Genomic DNA, 16745 nt, shown 5'->3' with positions numbered 1-16745 from the left:
GGAACATCTACCATTACTAGACTACAGTTGGGGACCTTCGGGTAGAGTTCAGTACTGTTCAGCATGTTGTGGGACTACACTGAAGGCACAAAACTGTAAATTAAAACTTGTCTGTGTCCTGTAAATTGTCTGTGTACTGTAAAGACCCATAAAAAATGGTGGGAGTACAATTGATGAACAGTGCTGTTGCGGGTGTTTGCTGTAAATGTGTTGAAGGAATTTCTGAAAAGTGAGCATTGTGCCTGAATCTCAGTGCCGTAATTGACAAAAGGCTGAGGTCGGGCATTGTGGGACTGTTGTTAAATTGCAGCATTTATTTTAAACCTCCTTCTTCGAGCCGTTGTGGGGGACTCTCAGTTGGACGAAGGTCTCGTCCGCCAGGCTCTGTTCCGCGTCAACTTACCTTGATCCATTGAGTGCGTTAAAACACAGTATTTGTCTGTGTGTTCTCTGTTTTTTTCAATTTCGCTTCTTTTTCGTTTCAGGTCTGTGAGGGATGACTTTGGCTCAGTCATTGGGAAGTGCCAGGGTAAGAGCCACTTTACTCCTTTTAAGCCGCACAATTGTGATCAACAACTCATTTGGCTCATTACCTACATTCTAATTTTCCTGTTCTGCAAGATTTTATGATTAACAACAATGCACATCTGATTTCAATTCTGTATTCTGTCTTCTAAATTTAACACACCACACAGAAGAGCCAAAGTTGAGTGATTCAAAGAAATCGTCACGTATATAAAATGAGGGTTCAAAATCGTCAAGTCAGCCGTTCTCTAAAATGCTGTGGCCCTGATCCTGAATGTGTTGAAACTACATGTCACTCAAAACTTTTAACCACTTTTTAAAACTTTTTTTTTTAGCTTTAAACCACTATGACCTGCAAAAATGCATGCTACTTGGTTTAGCCATGAAAAATATATCCACTTAAAGCCTCTGCTGGCTGGAATTCACCCCACCAGGATGTCGAGGGGCTTATTTGAGCCATGACAACGAGGCGCTCTAAAGCTAGCCCACAGCCGCAGATCATACACAGGCTGTCAAACTTAACAATCCCCTGCCTCATTCTTTCCCCTTTCTCTGTGTAACGTGTGTGAACTCACGGCCGACTATGCGGCGCTCTGAATTGACCGCTCCAGGTCAAAGCCATGGTCCCCATGTATTACCCAAGAGGAAGATGCATTTTTGGGGTGTATGCATAGGCAATATAATATAACATAAGCAATTGCGACTATTAGAGTACTCACAATGCTTAGCTATTTGGCTTTGATAAGGTAAGACTACAGTGGGTTTCTTAAAGGTGGCTCTTGATCTTTGCCCATCCTTGTTTCCTAAACATGGATGGAGAAATAATGTAGGTGCTCACCATTAAGAGTTCTGTGTGGAAAATGTGTTGCATTTATTTGAAAAAGCTTCTAAAAGTTGAAAATGTGTTGTCAATTTCTTTTTGTGTTATTAAAAAAAAGCATTATTACAATTGTAAAGCCATAATTATGTATTCAAGCCATGAATAAATGTCATTTCATTCTATAGGTATACCTAATGTTATGTTATGACTGGTGACAATAACTAGCGACAAAGCCCAATGTGTTTTCTCTCTTGGTCCTTTTTCAATCTTTTCTTCTTATGCCACCTCCATCTTGCACTCCCCCCCTCTCCTATTATGTATTGTTCTCACTATCTGCAGCTGAGAGGGGCTCAATTTCCACATAAATGGCTTTTTTTTAGGAAGGGGGGGGATAAGAAGCTGGAAAATAGGATGTTTGTGTCCCTTCCTCAACTGGCGTGGGTGGAAGTCTGGGAAGAATTCAGCTCTCAAAGATGACACGCGCGCCTCTTATGTAAAGAAGCTTCGTTTATCACAGCTCAACAGTGATGAATTATGTAAGCGGGCAGGCGGGTGGATGGCGAGCTTAAAGGAGGGAGAGAGACAGGTACAGCACTCGTGAGCAGGCGGAATAATGCAGACGCCAAAGCATTAAGGCTAGAGTTCCTTTATAAGCAAATGCCAAAAACACCAATACTGTATATTCTTCAATTTTGCAGACAGGCGACAGATTACACAGCAATTACCTTTTAAATGGCTGCCAACAGATCAAGGGTAAAATTAAGCAACCAAGTCAATCCTGTTAGCTACCTGTTCCCAAAAATACGTCTCCGAGCAAGCCTTTCTGAATTTGGTCAGATTGTTGAGTTAAAGTGTTAATAATTTAAATAACTGCCCCCTAACACGGTTCCTCCACTTATGACTTGCGAGGTAGCCTGGGTGAAGATCCAGAGCTTCTTTGAAATGACTGCTGGAGTCCAGTTCTCAATATACCTGGTAGCATGACCACGTCAAAGCCAATAGGCTATTAAAAGATCTCTAATAATTGTTGGTGAAAATTTAGACTAAGATTAGTCAATCAAAATTATTATTATTATTATTAGTTTTTTTTTCATCATTCATTTGTCTCATTAGAGCATCTGTAAATTGAAAGGAAAAACAATGTGACTAAAATATTCAATAATTCTATATGTTATATGTAGTGACCCAACTATTTTTTTTTTAGATATGAGGCATATTTTGGTCAGTTTTGCTTGGACGTCCATGCAAGCAATTGAGATACGAGTGGTGTATGATGACTCCAGTTCACAACAAGCAAATGTTTGGCAGCCTGAACAAATCTTCAGAGAGGCTTCAAGTTGTTTATTGGCACTCCCAGTTGAAGTTTACTGTCCAAATAAACATAAAATATGAAAAATTACACATTCTATATCTAAAACAACCACATAACTTTCCTTTAAATCTGGTATCTTTATGCTAGCACATAATGAGAAATGCTACCATCTGTGTTGTGTTGTCGTAACACTTAAAAATGGATATTTGAACACAAATGGTACATCACCACATGTAGACAGACATTTTGACAATACCCAAGGCATTTATTCTTTATCCTGTGCGGCAAAAAACATTGCTGCCGATTAAAGTCACTGACGAGTCGGGTTAAACTCCTCTTCTGTGTTCATGAACTATAGTGTACATCAGTATACAGTATACAGTTCTCCACACCGCAAAAAGCTACAATCACCCCATTATAACTGCAACACAACACAAATTGTTTAAGTCTTTAACTTCTATTTGCATATATTATCTGTTTTGACAAAGTACAATATTATGCAGTGCAGTTTATTAAAAAAACACAAATATCTGTTATTGTCTGGCGACCCGTTCAGAGTCGAAGCTGCCTCTTGACCAGTGATAGCTCAGATAGGCTCCTCCCGGGACCCTAGTGAGGAAAAGCAGTATAGAACATGGATAGATGGCGATTACATTTTTGCTTGATGTTACTGTCAAGAGAAAGATGATTTGAGATACGAGTGCCGCGAGTTATGTGCATTGTCACGGAAAAAGTTAAACTAAAGCACTGTACTGTGTTCCCTTGCTATATTGCGGATCACCTATGCGTTCAATGCTTTGCGTCCCCCCCCCAAATATTCATTTAGGGCATAATTTTCCATGTTCCAGCATTTTTTTTCCATCCATCCGTTTTCTGAGCTGCTTATCCTCACAAGGGTTGTGAGAGTGCTGGAGCCTATCCCAGCTGTCAACAGGCAGGAGGCAGGGTACACCCTGAACTGTTTGCCAGCCAATCGCAAGGACATAGAGACAAACAACAGTCACACTCAAAATCACACCTAGTGGCAATCTAGAGTCATGTTTTTTGGATGTGGAAGAAAACTGGAGTGCCCGGAGAAAAGCCACGCACACGGGGAGAAAAATGCAAACTCCACATAGGCGGGGCTGGTATTTGAACCCCAGTCCTTACAACTGTTAGGCCAATGCTCTTACCAGTTGCTATACCATGCCGCCGCCTAAAACATTAAAACTGTAAAAAAAGGAATAAGAGTACAGTACTACTATGCAATAGTGTGCATGTACATTAAGAGTATGGTATAAGTTAATAGGAGTGTGGGGAAGAAGTCTGGGAAGGATGATGCATCTTGGAAATATGTATCCATCCATCCATTCACCCATCCATCGTCTTGGCCGCTTATCCTCACAAGGGTCGCGGGGAGTGCTGGAGCCTATCCGAGGTGTCAACGGGCATGAGGCGGGGTACACCCTGAACTGGTTGCCAGCCAATCGCAGGGCACATCGAGACAAACAGCCCCACTCACAATCACACCTTGGGGCAATTTAGAGTGTCCAATTAATGTCGTATGTTTTTGGAATCTGGGAGGAAACTGGAGTGCCCAGAGGAAATCTATGCAGGCATGGGTAGAACATGCAAACTCGTGAACTTGGATTGACCCTGGGACATCAGAACTGTGAGGCCAACTACTGTAGTGTAATGTACTGTAGTACGTTTTAAAAAAAATTCCAATAGTACTTGTAAAATGCCAGTAGGTGACAGTATTGCGCTCAAATTAAACACCATCCTTTTACCTCTCCATTTTGTGCTTGCCAGCCATCCTCAAAGAGTTAGTAGTTTTACCATTTTTTCATGTTGTTCACACTTTGGAATGTTAAAATATTACTTAAAACCGTTAAGAGAATTTATGATGACTTTTGAAATTTGGTTCCAGACCCTGTTAAGTAATTACGTAGGTGTATGGAAAGAAATGTGCGGTTCATAATGATGCATGCATAATAGTCTGGATTAGCTGTGAAGGTTTGCCAAGTTTTCAGTATCCTCCGGAGCAATTTGATGCATCGGGTCTCAGTCATTACGGCTAGCGAGTTCCTTATTATTTCTCTCCGTGGGTGCCGGATTTATTGTTTGTCATCGCTGCGTCCTTATGTCGCCTTCGTGTTTTGTTGTCAAACTCCTGTTATCCATCGGCTTTTATATGTCAGCCGCAGTGCCCACCGGGGGCTGCAAGCGATGTCTACTCAGCCCGCTCATAGGAGACAATAAACACCAGGAGCGCGGTTATGCGAAATCATCATGAAAAAGAAAATCACACAACATTTTCATAACTATTGATATGCAGGCACACAGCTCACTGTTGTATTGTAATGCACGTTCGTGCTGAAGGTCACAGTACAAGCCTTTTATACACTGAGAGAGACAAGTCTTTTAGATTTCCAAACCATTTCCATTATAGGACATATTTATAAACTATAAATGGAAATTAACCACTGTGGTCTAAAACAGCGTATAACTATAGCAGTGCAGTGGACGAATGGTTAGGACGTCTGCCACACAGTTCTGAGGACCAGGTTAAAATCCGGCCTCCCATGTGTGGAGTTTGAATGTTCCAGTTGCGCCTGTTTCCTGTTTCTTAATATGTGCTCTGTGATTGGCTGATGACCAGTTTAGGCTTTAACCTGCCTCTTGCCCAAAGATAGTTGTAGTTCTCCTATTCATGGTTTATTGTCAACTATTCTCTGCTATTCACTGGATTTCTGCTCCGGCCAGTGAGGGATGAGTTACCAAAATAAAAAAAAATTCAAGATACAAGCCATCGTTTGGATAGTTCTTTTGCTTTGACTTGTGAGCAGGAAGTTGAGATACCAATCGGAACTATGTGGCGATCTTATAACACTTTATAACAGATATTTGAATACAGCCTGTGCAACAACACATGTAGACAGACAATACAACAATACATACAGTGCTATATATTCTTTATCTTCTGGAAAAAAATACGAATTACTGTATCTTAGTGAATCACCTGCAGTAATTGAGTAAAATTCTACTTCTTTTTTCTGTGTGACCGTATTATATTCACCCCTGGTGCCCCGGTTGCTCACACCAGAAGAAGCCACAATGACATAATCATGATGCATCAACAGTTTCTTCTTATTTTTTTACATTCTATTATATGGTAGATAATTATGGTATGTTTGTCAATCTATGTCAATCATTTTCGTGACAAAAACATTTCCAATATTTTTGTTGTTATACTTGGGGGAGGCTTGAACGTGTAAATGGCCTTTCCATTTAAACGTTTTGAGTTACGAGCGTGGTCATGGTAAAGATTCAACTGGTATCTCAAGGCACCACGATATGTCTGTGGCGCCATCTTGTTGCATTTTGGTCCCAAGAAACTATGTTGAGCCACCAAAAACGACAATAGACTATGTTTGTGTTTACGGTTATTATATATATTTGTAGAAACAAATGAGATACATTTACTTTCTTTCCAAAGACACTAGCCATAAAGGAAACTAGATTTTAACAAGGTCAGCTTCAAATGATCATGAACTTGATGTCACGCTCATTACGGCAGCATACACAGGAAGTCCAGGAAACTGTTGTCCTGGTTTGGTCACATGATGTTTTGCATATTTCAGATTACTAGACATTTTCCTTATGCGCACCTTATAGTGACAAAGCTTTGTTTGTGTGCGTGTGTGTGTATACAGCGTACACACACACACACACACACAGTGTGTTTGTATAAAACGTACACACACACACTGTGTGTTTGTATAAAACAAAAATTGTGCCACACTGCTGAGGCAGAGGCCCGGGCAAATGAGTTGACTAATACGTCAGTGAGAACTGGATGGATCATCTTTGTGTATTTTGTGTGTGTCTTTGAGAGACAATTTTTAGGCCGTATCACTCCGATAGATTCTTTGCCACGTCCCGCTGATATACGACATAATTGCCGTCCTCTTTTTCAGCATCTCTATTCATCATCGCAGCGGCAGTGGATTAGTCTCTCTGTTTCACACACACACACAAACACACACACACTTGATCATCTAGCTTAATAACGAAGTCTTGCCGGTCCTCAGTCACAACATCTGATCACGTATTCTTCTTCTTGTCATTCTTGTGCAGTGCCGAAGGACCCCAATCCCCAATGGCGACGGGTGGCGTGGAGCCACGACTGTGCCCTACTGGCGTTCGCTGACAGCACGGGCACAGTGCGCCTCTTTGACCTTGTGGGCAGCGAGTTATTTGTCATACCGCCGGTAAACACACACCCCAACCTCAACCTGTTGTTTCTTTTCTTGTATTTTATGTGCTAATCAGTTTGCATACCTTGGCCGTGAAGTGCAGTGGTGCCGTGAAATATGGATTTCATTTGTTCAATTCCAAAGCTTGAACAAAAAATCCTTGTATTGTAATCATCTTTCCAGAAAACTAACACAATATAATATACTTTATAAAGTCATACACTAATGACATAAGTAATCATAATCTAAGGAAATTAAACGTCAATACAGCCATCCATTTTCAAAGCTGCTTATCCGCACGAGGGTTGCAAGAGTGCTGGACACAATCCCAGCTGTCATCGGGCAGAAGGCGGGATACAGCCTGAACTGGCCAATCGCAGGGCACATGGAGACAGACAACAGTCACACCAAAGGGCAATTTAGTGTCTCCAATTAAAGCATGTCTTTGGGAAGTGGAAGGAAACCGGAGTATTCTGAGAAAACCCGCGCAGGCATAGGGAGAACATGCAAACTCCACACAGGGGAGGCCGGGATTTGAAGCCTGGTCCTCAGTACTGTGAGGCCAACGCTCTACAGCTGTGCCAGTAATATGAGTGTCTCTCTGCAGAGGATAAAGAATACATGCCTATGAGTTGTTAGCCTGTCTGCTATATGTTAGTATTAACCCTCTCTGGACCAAATAAAATTTCGTAGAGAGAAAAATCTGATACTTTCAGAAAATGATACTCTGGACTTAAAATTTTAAATTATATTAAACCTGTTGCAAATTTGCAATCCCAGCCCGGAAAGGGTTAAGTTAGCAGATGTTAAAGCTAAGTCATAGAGTTGATTTGAATACCCATGTAATTGTCTTGGTTTCATACGTATTTTGTTTGACAATAAACTTCTGGGAATAGCAATAAACAGATTGAAGGCCATTTTTTGTAAAGATTTGTTCACTATCTGCCAAATTCCTGCTTGTTGTCAAGTGAGTTGAATTTACTGCCACAGTAGAGTGCTCATATTTCAAATTTTTGTTTGCCAAATCAAGCAAAAAGTCATCTGAACGACTCCTTGTAATAAGTCTCTTCCATTTAAGAAAAATTAGGTTCTCAATAGATTTGAATTCAGCGGATGATAGTGGCCACAATGTTTTTCTCACATTTGTGCAGATGTCAACAAGGGATGGTTTGTTATCTTGTCTTTATTTTACTGATGAATCCACAGTTCTCCTGATACCATGATAGAAAATAATTTGTTAAAAACTAAATATATTTTGCAGACATAAAACTGATTTTAAATGAACAAGAATACACCGTGAAAAAGTCTTGGTAGTCTCATGTGATGACTTAACACGTTGTCAGTTGAAGCATCTTCTCACATAGCTTCCTTCCTTTTTGTCAGATTTTTGTTCACATTCCATTCCCTGTCGTCTCTTCTTCAGTCCTATTTCACGTCCCTCCATTTTTAATGTGTCACTCGCTTGATGCGCTGTCATGCAGGCCTTGATCCCCGCTCCCTCTGTCTTATCCTTCAATCATCCCGATCTCTTGGTGCCTCGTATTAAGTCCATCCATTCCACACAGCGCTTTAATGCCCTCCTTGCACCACATACTATCATTCTCTCCATTCTTTTCAGGTCCCTATCCACCATGTTGGAGGCAAAGAGTAGCACTTGTCTGTGATCATTATACTGCAGCATAACGTTTTGTTTGGATAGACGGTTTTGCGGCCTCTTTGATACTGAAATCCCAGAAAAGTAGACATATTATGCATGTTTTAACAATTTAGGACTCCCCTTCCTTCTGATTGTCGTCAACTTCGTCAAGAAATAATGGACAATATGTGCTGCAAATCACAAGCTAATGCTGTTATCTGAGGCTAATCTATGCATCCAGAAAAACTTATTGTAACTCTGTTTACCTGTTACTGTTTTGCTGATGTTTTCTTTTTCTTTTGCTTTGACTTGCAACAAAATGACACGAAGTACAGGTGCTATATGGTGGTAATGAACGGAACTCAGTTCACAATAACCTGTTGTTGAGCAATTCTTTCAGCTGTTTAATTGTCAAACTTACTTACGTACTTAAACACAATTACTATTCTTATATTTAAAACATGTTTTGGCCTTTCCATCAGATAGCTTAATACTACTGCTAAATATTACTTATGTTGGTGTGCTATTGCCCAAACAGCAAAGGATTGAACACAAATGGTGCAGCAACACATGTAAGCAGGGTATATAATAGGACTCAGTCTCTTCTTCATCCTCTGCAAGGTAACACAATAATGCCTCAGTTCTCGAACATCCCCGTTTTCGTGCAAATCGTTTTTCGAACAAAAATTTTGAGATTTTGTTTTCAAACGAAGATCAGTACTTGAACGCCCCCGACAAAACCCAGAAATAACATACTGTGCACAGCTAGACCAGCTGACCCACGACTCGCTTTGTTGTGAATTCCCATGCCGGCGAAAAAACCTGGAAATAACATAATGCACCCAGCGCAAGCAGCTGACCCACCCACGACATGTTTTGTTATTGTCTATTCGAATGACCCCCCCCCCCCCCAACCCCCGGGAAAAAAAAATATGGAAATGACATAACGCGTGTGGCGCAACCATCGCAGTTTTGTTATACTGTATAGCCTCTGTACACAGACATGTCCTGGTAGTGACTGTTGTTTTTCTTCTTATCGAGGACTACCGTATTAACCCCCAATCATGGCTCCAAAGAAGGCAAGTTGCCTGTTTAAAGTTATTCTGCACTTTTGTTAATAAAAAAAGTTTACAAGGCTGATCGCCGAATCGCTACAGATACGGCAATGCACTCCAAGTCTAGCGTACTCGACTACTAAAGCATACATTTTAAGCAAAAAATAAAAATATTTCTCAAATGATTTTAGTATATAAAGATTTAAAGTATACATGTATTTCTACTATGCAGTTTATTATCAGGTAAAGCTTGAAAATTGTTTTAAAAAGCCCAATTTTTTAGGCTTGGAACGCATTATTTCAATATTATTATCATTATTTTTATTTCTAACATTCATTGTAATGTGAAACATCGATTTGGTTTTCCAACAAATCACTTCTCAAACCGTTTTCTGGACCGGATTGTGGTCAAGAACCGAGGGATCACTGTACTAATATTACTGCAACACTAATGAGCATAGGAGAGTGAGACATCTCAATGAACTGTATATCCGTCCATCTATCTTGTACTTTCCCCAGGTGGCCAAGGCGAACACAAAGGTCATTAAATGGTTTTGGTATGACAAAAACTATTTTTAAATCTTTCTGGTTTGATTCAATGTTGGCTGGAAACTGATGAATAGGATTCCCAGTCCTATCAATTGAAGAAGATGATTTGAGATATGAGTGTTTTGAGATACAAGTGTGATCATAGAATGAATTAAACTCCTGTCTCATGGCACTGCTGTAATTATATATCCTGTAAGCCAGTAAAAGTACATTATTTTCCATAACATAAATGGATTCCTCTCTGACAATGTCGATTAAAAAACGAATGATAATGCATTGCATCTCATTGGATTTTGCTGGTGTACCCAATACGGTGACTAAATATTCATGTTAACCGTCATGTCATCCTCATGTTGTTTCCCACAAGGCGCTGAGTTTTCCCGGGGATTTCAGCTGTGCTGTCGCGGGCCTCATCTTCCTCGAATACATGGGCAGCGCTCAGTGGTCGGCCGAGCTGCTTGTCATCACGTACGGGGGTGGGCTCAAGAGCTACCTAGTCAGGTAAGTGCATATTTTTTGATTGATAAAGTGAAGATCGGCGACATAGAGGGATCATATAAAATAAATTACAGAACTAGTTTCACCTCTACCACACGCTTTCAACAAATTTAAAAACAGCATTATATTTTCCAAAGGCCTCATAAAGTCTCTGCTGTTGACTGTTATTGTTAACCTAGTAGCTACTTCCATCCACTTTCAACCAAAAAGCGTTGACTAGCACACGTTTACCATGTCCTCATTGACATTCAAACTTTTTCCTCAATGCATTGCAGCTGTAATCTTCCACATTAACTTTTCCCATTTCATACCTGCACATGCAGTGCAGAGACAAAAGTATTGGGACACATAAGTAATACATCTAAAGCTTAAAAAGTAATCGATGCTGCCCCCCCTTAAGTTTTAACAATTGTTCATATTAATATGCATATAGTAAGCGCTCTCCTTCCTTTTAGTGAGGCACACATTCAATATGTGATGGAAACCCTTTTGATTGGGCTTTTTCTGATGGGCATATGTGAAGGCCTTCGTTTTAATTTAGCATACTTTGATAAAGCATTAGTGGAATTATTTGATGTAAGTCTGGGAGGCTTTGCCTTACTCCTTCGACGATGCTGAATGGGAGGGAAAATGTTTCTATTATTTGAGGCTTTTACTGCACATCCACGAGTGTGCGCCATTTGGGATTGAAGACGTGGGAGAAATATGCACATTGGCTCGGAAAGTGGGGGGCTTATTTGTAATGATTGGTTTTCATTTTTATATGGAGCTTACTGCTCCTCTCCTCCTCCTACTCCAACTTTGACCATTTGAATTGAGCATCAGGCTTGACAGTAAGTCGCCAGTGCCAGAAATACGTGTTCCATTAATGTCATCAGGCCTTCCACTTCTCTTTTCACCTCCTCTTCAGAACACGCGTTGCATGTTGACGTTGTCTCACATTATGTCGTGTCTATCGCAAATGAATCACTGTTGAATTAACAGCGTGGGCACCAATCAGGACTTCCAAGAGAACCACACTTTCAGCTTCTCCATCCACTACCCCCATGGTATAACCTCAGCTATTTACCACCCAGGGCATAGGTAAGTCAACGTCCCTGTCCATTTTTGCAATTAGTAGTACCTTCAGATATGAGTGATATTTTTACGTGTTTTTGTTTTCTTTTTTTTAAGTTCTGCCTCAAATAATTACCCTATTTTCCGCACTATAAGGTGCACCTAAAAGCCTTTAATTTTCTCAAAAGCCGACGGTGCGCCTTATAATGCAGTGCGCCTTATATATGAAAAAAAACATTTAAAGTAGGCCATTCATTGGAGGTGCGCCTTATAATGCGGTGCGCCTTATAGTGCGGAAAATACAGTATTTTATTTCCTATGGGATAAAATGTTTTAAAATGAGTAGAATTTGAAATTCACCCAGCATCCCGGAACAAATTCCATTATTTTTTTTCCAAGCAGATGTTTGACTTTCTTTGTACTTCGAAATATCATAGTTATCTGTAATATAACTTCAGTGTCATTTTAACCCCAGAGCAAAGTAACTAGCACTATTCTTCTATTTGTAAATTATTTTACTTTCATTTTTGCTACTTTGAAAATATTTTATTTTCTAAATTAAATTTTTACAATTACTTTTACTTAAAATGTTTATTTGTGGCGCCACGGTGGTTCAGCTGATAAAGCGTTGGCGTTGAGGGTTCAATCCCGGACCCGCCTGTGTGGAGTTTGCATGTTCTTGCGCGGGTTTCCTCCCACATTCCAAAAACATGCAACATTAATTGGACACTCTAAATTGCCCTTAAGTGTGATTGTGAGTTCGACTGTTTGTCTTGATGTGCCACCGGTTGGCTGGCAACCAGTTCAGGGTGTACCCTGCCCCCTGCCCGTTGATAGGTGAGATAGGCTCCAGCACTCCCTGCGACCCTCGTGAGGATAAGCGGTGAAGAAAACGTATGGATGGATGTTTATTTGTACAAATGTTATATTTTTAGATTTTCCAACTTGATATTTTCAAAGAAATAAGAGATGAGGTTCTGCTTCATAAGACTTACTCCGTCGCACTCAACTAAGTATTACTGACTGACTTTGCAGTCTGTAATTTTTTTTTTTTTGATACAGCTCTCGTAAGTTTAAAAACGTGTTCCTACTGAGTCATCTTCCATGTAAAACCCAGCTTCATCCTTGCCAACGCTCAGTCTGCAGACAGTTGAAATGGAAGTGGAGATGATTACTTGGTGTGGAGCGGAGATGAGGCACTCCACTTTGGAACAGGGGCCAATCAGGAATAAACCAGGTCTGGGAAAGTCTCACCTTCCCCTTACGCCGATCTTCTCGCTAATCATGTCCGGCCTTTAATCTGTGACCCTTAGCGTAAACCCACTCCCACCACCACACTCTGTGGACGACAACCAGATTGATTTTGGCAGGTGTATCTTGCCTTGGCAGCTTAATGACTCCTGACAGCTGCTGTCAAGTGTTTGGCAGCCAACAGACCTGATGAAACTTTAATGATCTGCGGTGTGAAAAGTGGGTCACTGCAAGCAGTTGCATATTGATTAGAGCAAGAAAGAGAGAGTGGTATTCCTCAGATAACCAGCCGTCCCAGTTGATGTACAGTGAACCTCCAGTTATAGAGTGGAATATGTTCCAGAACCATGATAGGTGAAAATCTGCATTATAGAGAGATCATACAATTATTTGTTATGGTTTCACCCCTCCCAGATGCTATCAACCAGTGTTCCCCAACCTTCTTTGTACTGCGGATTGGTTTAGAATAGGCATTTTTCTCATGGACAGGATATATATGCAAACATAAACACACAAACACATGTACCAGTATATGCAGACTTCCCTCGCTTGTGCACTTTTGCTTCCTGTGCCGTTCATCGTGCGTGTACTGTGGGCGTGATGCAGGACTGGGAGTTGGAATTGTTGTAGGCAGCCAGACCAGACAGCAGTTCTGTAGCTCCTCAATGAGTGTACACCTTTAACTCCCTCAAAGTATTTCTGCCTGTGTCAAGCAGAAACCTATGACTGCATTTGTATCAGAACAGACTTGGTGCGTGAGCATTAACTGCTGCAATAAACCCAAATTTTATGTGAGATTCCTGATATTGTGTTGTTTTGTTCGTGAACATTTTATTCAAAGGAGCAAATCCTTTCAGTAATTGTAAGGAACTGATTTACTGTTTTATGAATGAAATGAGTCATTCTTTGAGCTCTGCCGCCATGAGCCACCCTGCTGGGACCGGAAACTGAAGTGTTCAAGTTGGCTGGGACCGGAAACAGAAGGGTTCTGTGCAGTTTTGACATGTCAATTGAAACACGGAGCTGTTCTCTTTTTCTTCTTTTCAATTTTCAAAATAAAATACACAGTCACGTGAATTGCAGTACAACAAAAATTATTTAAATTGATCAATTTTTTTTTTTAAATTGATCAGTCACTGTGGCCTGGTAATAATGGCCTCATAGCCCAGTACCGGTCCGTAGACCGGTGGTTGGAGACCACTGCTTTAAAGGACCTATAACGACCAGATGCCCAATATTTAAAGTTTCACATTTTTGTTTTGTCATTGCACATAAACACGACGAAATTGCACATAGCCCCTCCACATAAAAACTACAAAATTAATCTGTGCGCATCATCAGAAGCCACAGCAAACACACAAAATACGACATCAGCATTTATAAGTGCCTCGGTAAAAATATTTAAAAGTGCAATTATCTGCGTGTTCATATAACAGCAGTCAATAGAAAGGAACATTTAAAAAAAAAAAAAAAAAAAAAAAGATTCCTTTCCCTGACATATGTTATGTGCTGACGACTGTGATGTATGTTGGTGATTCAGAGAGTGAATGATTCTATTGGTGTGTGATCTAATTGACCCGCATTGCCTCCCTGAGGGCAAAGAGTGAAAAGGTGATGACTGTGGTAAAAACTGTCTGTACTAATGGTCCTGGCTCGAGTGTGATAACGGGTGTTGTCAATGTCCCGTAATGGTGGAAGAGGGAAGGTAATGACTTCTTCTGCAGTTCTTATCACTCTCTATAGTGCTTTTTTTGTCCGCAACAGAGCAGCCTGCATACCAGAAGCTAATGCAGTACAGTGGTACCTTGAGATACGAGTTTTAATTTAGCCCGTGACTGTGAATACGTTGCCAGGCCTTCTTAACAATGGCTGTGGTATTTGAAGTCCAGGTGATGGCGTCTGTGATGTATATCCCAAGAAATGTATAAATATGGACTATTTCCACACAGTCGTCATTGATGAAAATGGGGCATGGGTGAGCTCTGTGTTTCCTCAAGTCCAACGTAAATTCTTTGGTTTTCCTTGTGTTTAAAATCAGGTTGTTTGCAGAACTCTATAGAGACAGATTTAGGAGGGTAGGCGGAATCATCATCTCCTGAGATGAATCCCACCACAATTGTCTGTAAATGTAATGGTGTGATTGGAGAAGTGGATGGCTGTGCAATAAGAGGTGTACAGACAGCACAGAAGAGGGCTGAGCACACAACCCGGAGAGTGATGGAGGAAGAGAGGTGAGGGCCGAGTCCGACAATTTAGGGGTGGTTTGTGAGAAAGTCCACAATCCAGGACCAGAGCTGTGTGTGTGTGTGTGTGTGTGTGTGTGGTGTGTGTGTGTGTGTGTGTGTGTGTGTGTGTGAGGACCAAGGTTAAGCAGTTTCCTATTCAAAATGTGTAGTATAATGGTGTTCAATACAGAGTTGTAATTGACGAAGAGCATCCGGATGTATGAGTTCTTGTATTGTACGTGTTCCAGTGCTGAGTGGAGAGCGATGGGATCCTCCATTGACCTCTTTTCCCTGTAGGTGAAATGAAAGGGGTCACAGGTCAGGGGTAATCTAGTTTTTTGTGCCTTAGTACAAGTCTCCAGGAATTTGTGACAGTGGGGGTGAGAGGAATAGGTCTATAGCCCTTTTAACAGTTCACAACATGCTTTTTGGGGCAAGGTATTATGACACCTTGATTTGAGGCAGGGTGGGACGGTGACTTGTGAAAAAGACATTAAATATTTTTGTGCACACCGGGGCAAGCTCAAAAGCACAGGCTTTGAGTACCTTCCCAAGTACTCCATCTGGACCAGGTGCCTTCCTTGATTCACAGATCTGAATGCTTGCTTCACCTCATACAGTACAGTACAAACAGACAGTAACTGGATGTGAGTACCAGCAAATGATGAATATGGAGATTTTCTTTTTTTCCCCCATTAAAGCGTGCTAAAAAAAAGCAGTTTCGTTTCCCTGCCAACTGCGTTTAGGTGTCGGGAATGATGGGTGAGTTGCCCTTGAAATTGGTGATCTGCTGCTCTCCCTCCCACGTCCTCCGTGTATTGTCTGTGGTTGTTTGTAAATATGAGTCTGCCAAAATCTGTCCGAAAATCAAATGTATTCAGAAAATAAGCCTAAAATTACTCCTTAGTCTATTTGGGGGTATTTTTTTATTTTTGGGTCTGACATCTGTGTAATGAATTTAGTTGTAAACATCAGTCTGGTTTATGGGCGCTGCTTTTTGTGTGTTTCGTAAGCACCAGAGTGCAGTGTTGAGTCAAATGGTACTGTTCCAACTCAAGGCTTGTCCAAATAGTGTCATGTGAGCTGCACCCTATCCCATCTGACTGGGTACATGCTTGACTGGTCGCCGGTGAATCACATGGCACTACTGACAAACAACCATTCAGTCACAATTAAAACGCTTCAATTAAACTACCAAGGCAACACTGTGGTCAAGTAGTTAGCAGAGCTGTCTCACAGTTTTGATGCTCTGGCTTCTATTTTTGCCATTTTTTCTTTGTAACTAATAACAGCTATAGAAAATAGATAAATGAATGAAAAAAAAAAAAAACAAAAAACAACTCTACTCTGTACAAGGTCATCATACTAAGGTTCTTGATCAAGAAAATGTTGTTTTTGTCCGTTCCAGACTGCTGCTCGTGGCCGGCTCCGATTCAGGGGATGAGGGCTCCTCCAAGGCCTCCTCTTGCGGTCTCACGGCATGGAGGGCGCTGTCCGGCTCACCCCACTACAAGCAGGTCACCAGTTTTGAGGATGACATCAATCCGGTGAGGAAGTTAACTATACATACCATATGATGG

At 40.9% G+C, this 16745-nt stretch overlaps 1 protein-coding gene across 2 annotated transcripts in view; it reads left to right on the top strand.

The window, feature by feature from the left end:
- Positions 1-16745, top strand: part of nbas (NBAS subunit of NRZ tethering complex) — a 161012-nt gene that overhangs the window by 2391 nt on the left and 141876 nt on the right. The window contains exons 6-10 of one of the 2 annotated variants that reach the window (XM_061811915.1): positions 486-529; positions 6777-6910; positions 10503-10636; positions 11618-11716; positions 16574-16712. In XM_061811915.1, coding sequence (XP_061667899.1) covers positions 486-529; positions 6777-6910; positions 10503-10636; positions 11618-11716; positions 16574-16712 — 550 coding nt within the window. The remainder of the gene's footprint in view (positions 1-485; positions 530-6776; positions 6911-10502; positions 10637-11617; positions 11717-16573; positions 16713-16745) is intronic. The other variant, XM_061811916.1, reaches the window with a different exon arrangement.

Source organism: Syngnathoides biaculeatus, chromosome 23 (genome assembly GCF_019802595.1).
Source record: "Syngnathoides biaculeatus isolate LvHL_M chromosome 23, ASM1980259v1, whole genome shotgun sequence".
Classification (NCBI taxonomy): domain Eukaryota; kingdom Metazoa; phylum Chordata; class Actinopteri; order Syngnathiformes; family Syngnathidae; genus Syngnathoides; species Syngnathoides biaculeatus.
Note: the sequence above shows the minus strand (reverse complement) of the source record. Positions and strands in the feature narration are given on the sequence as shown.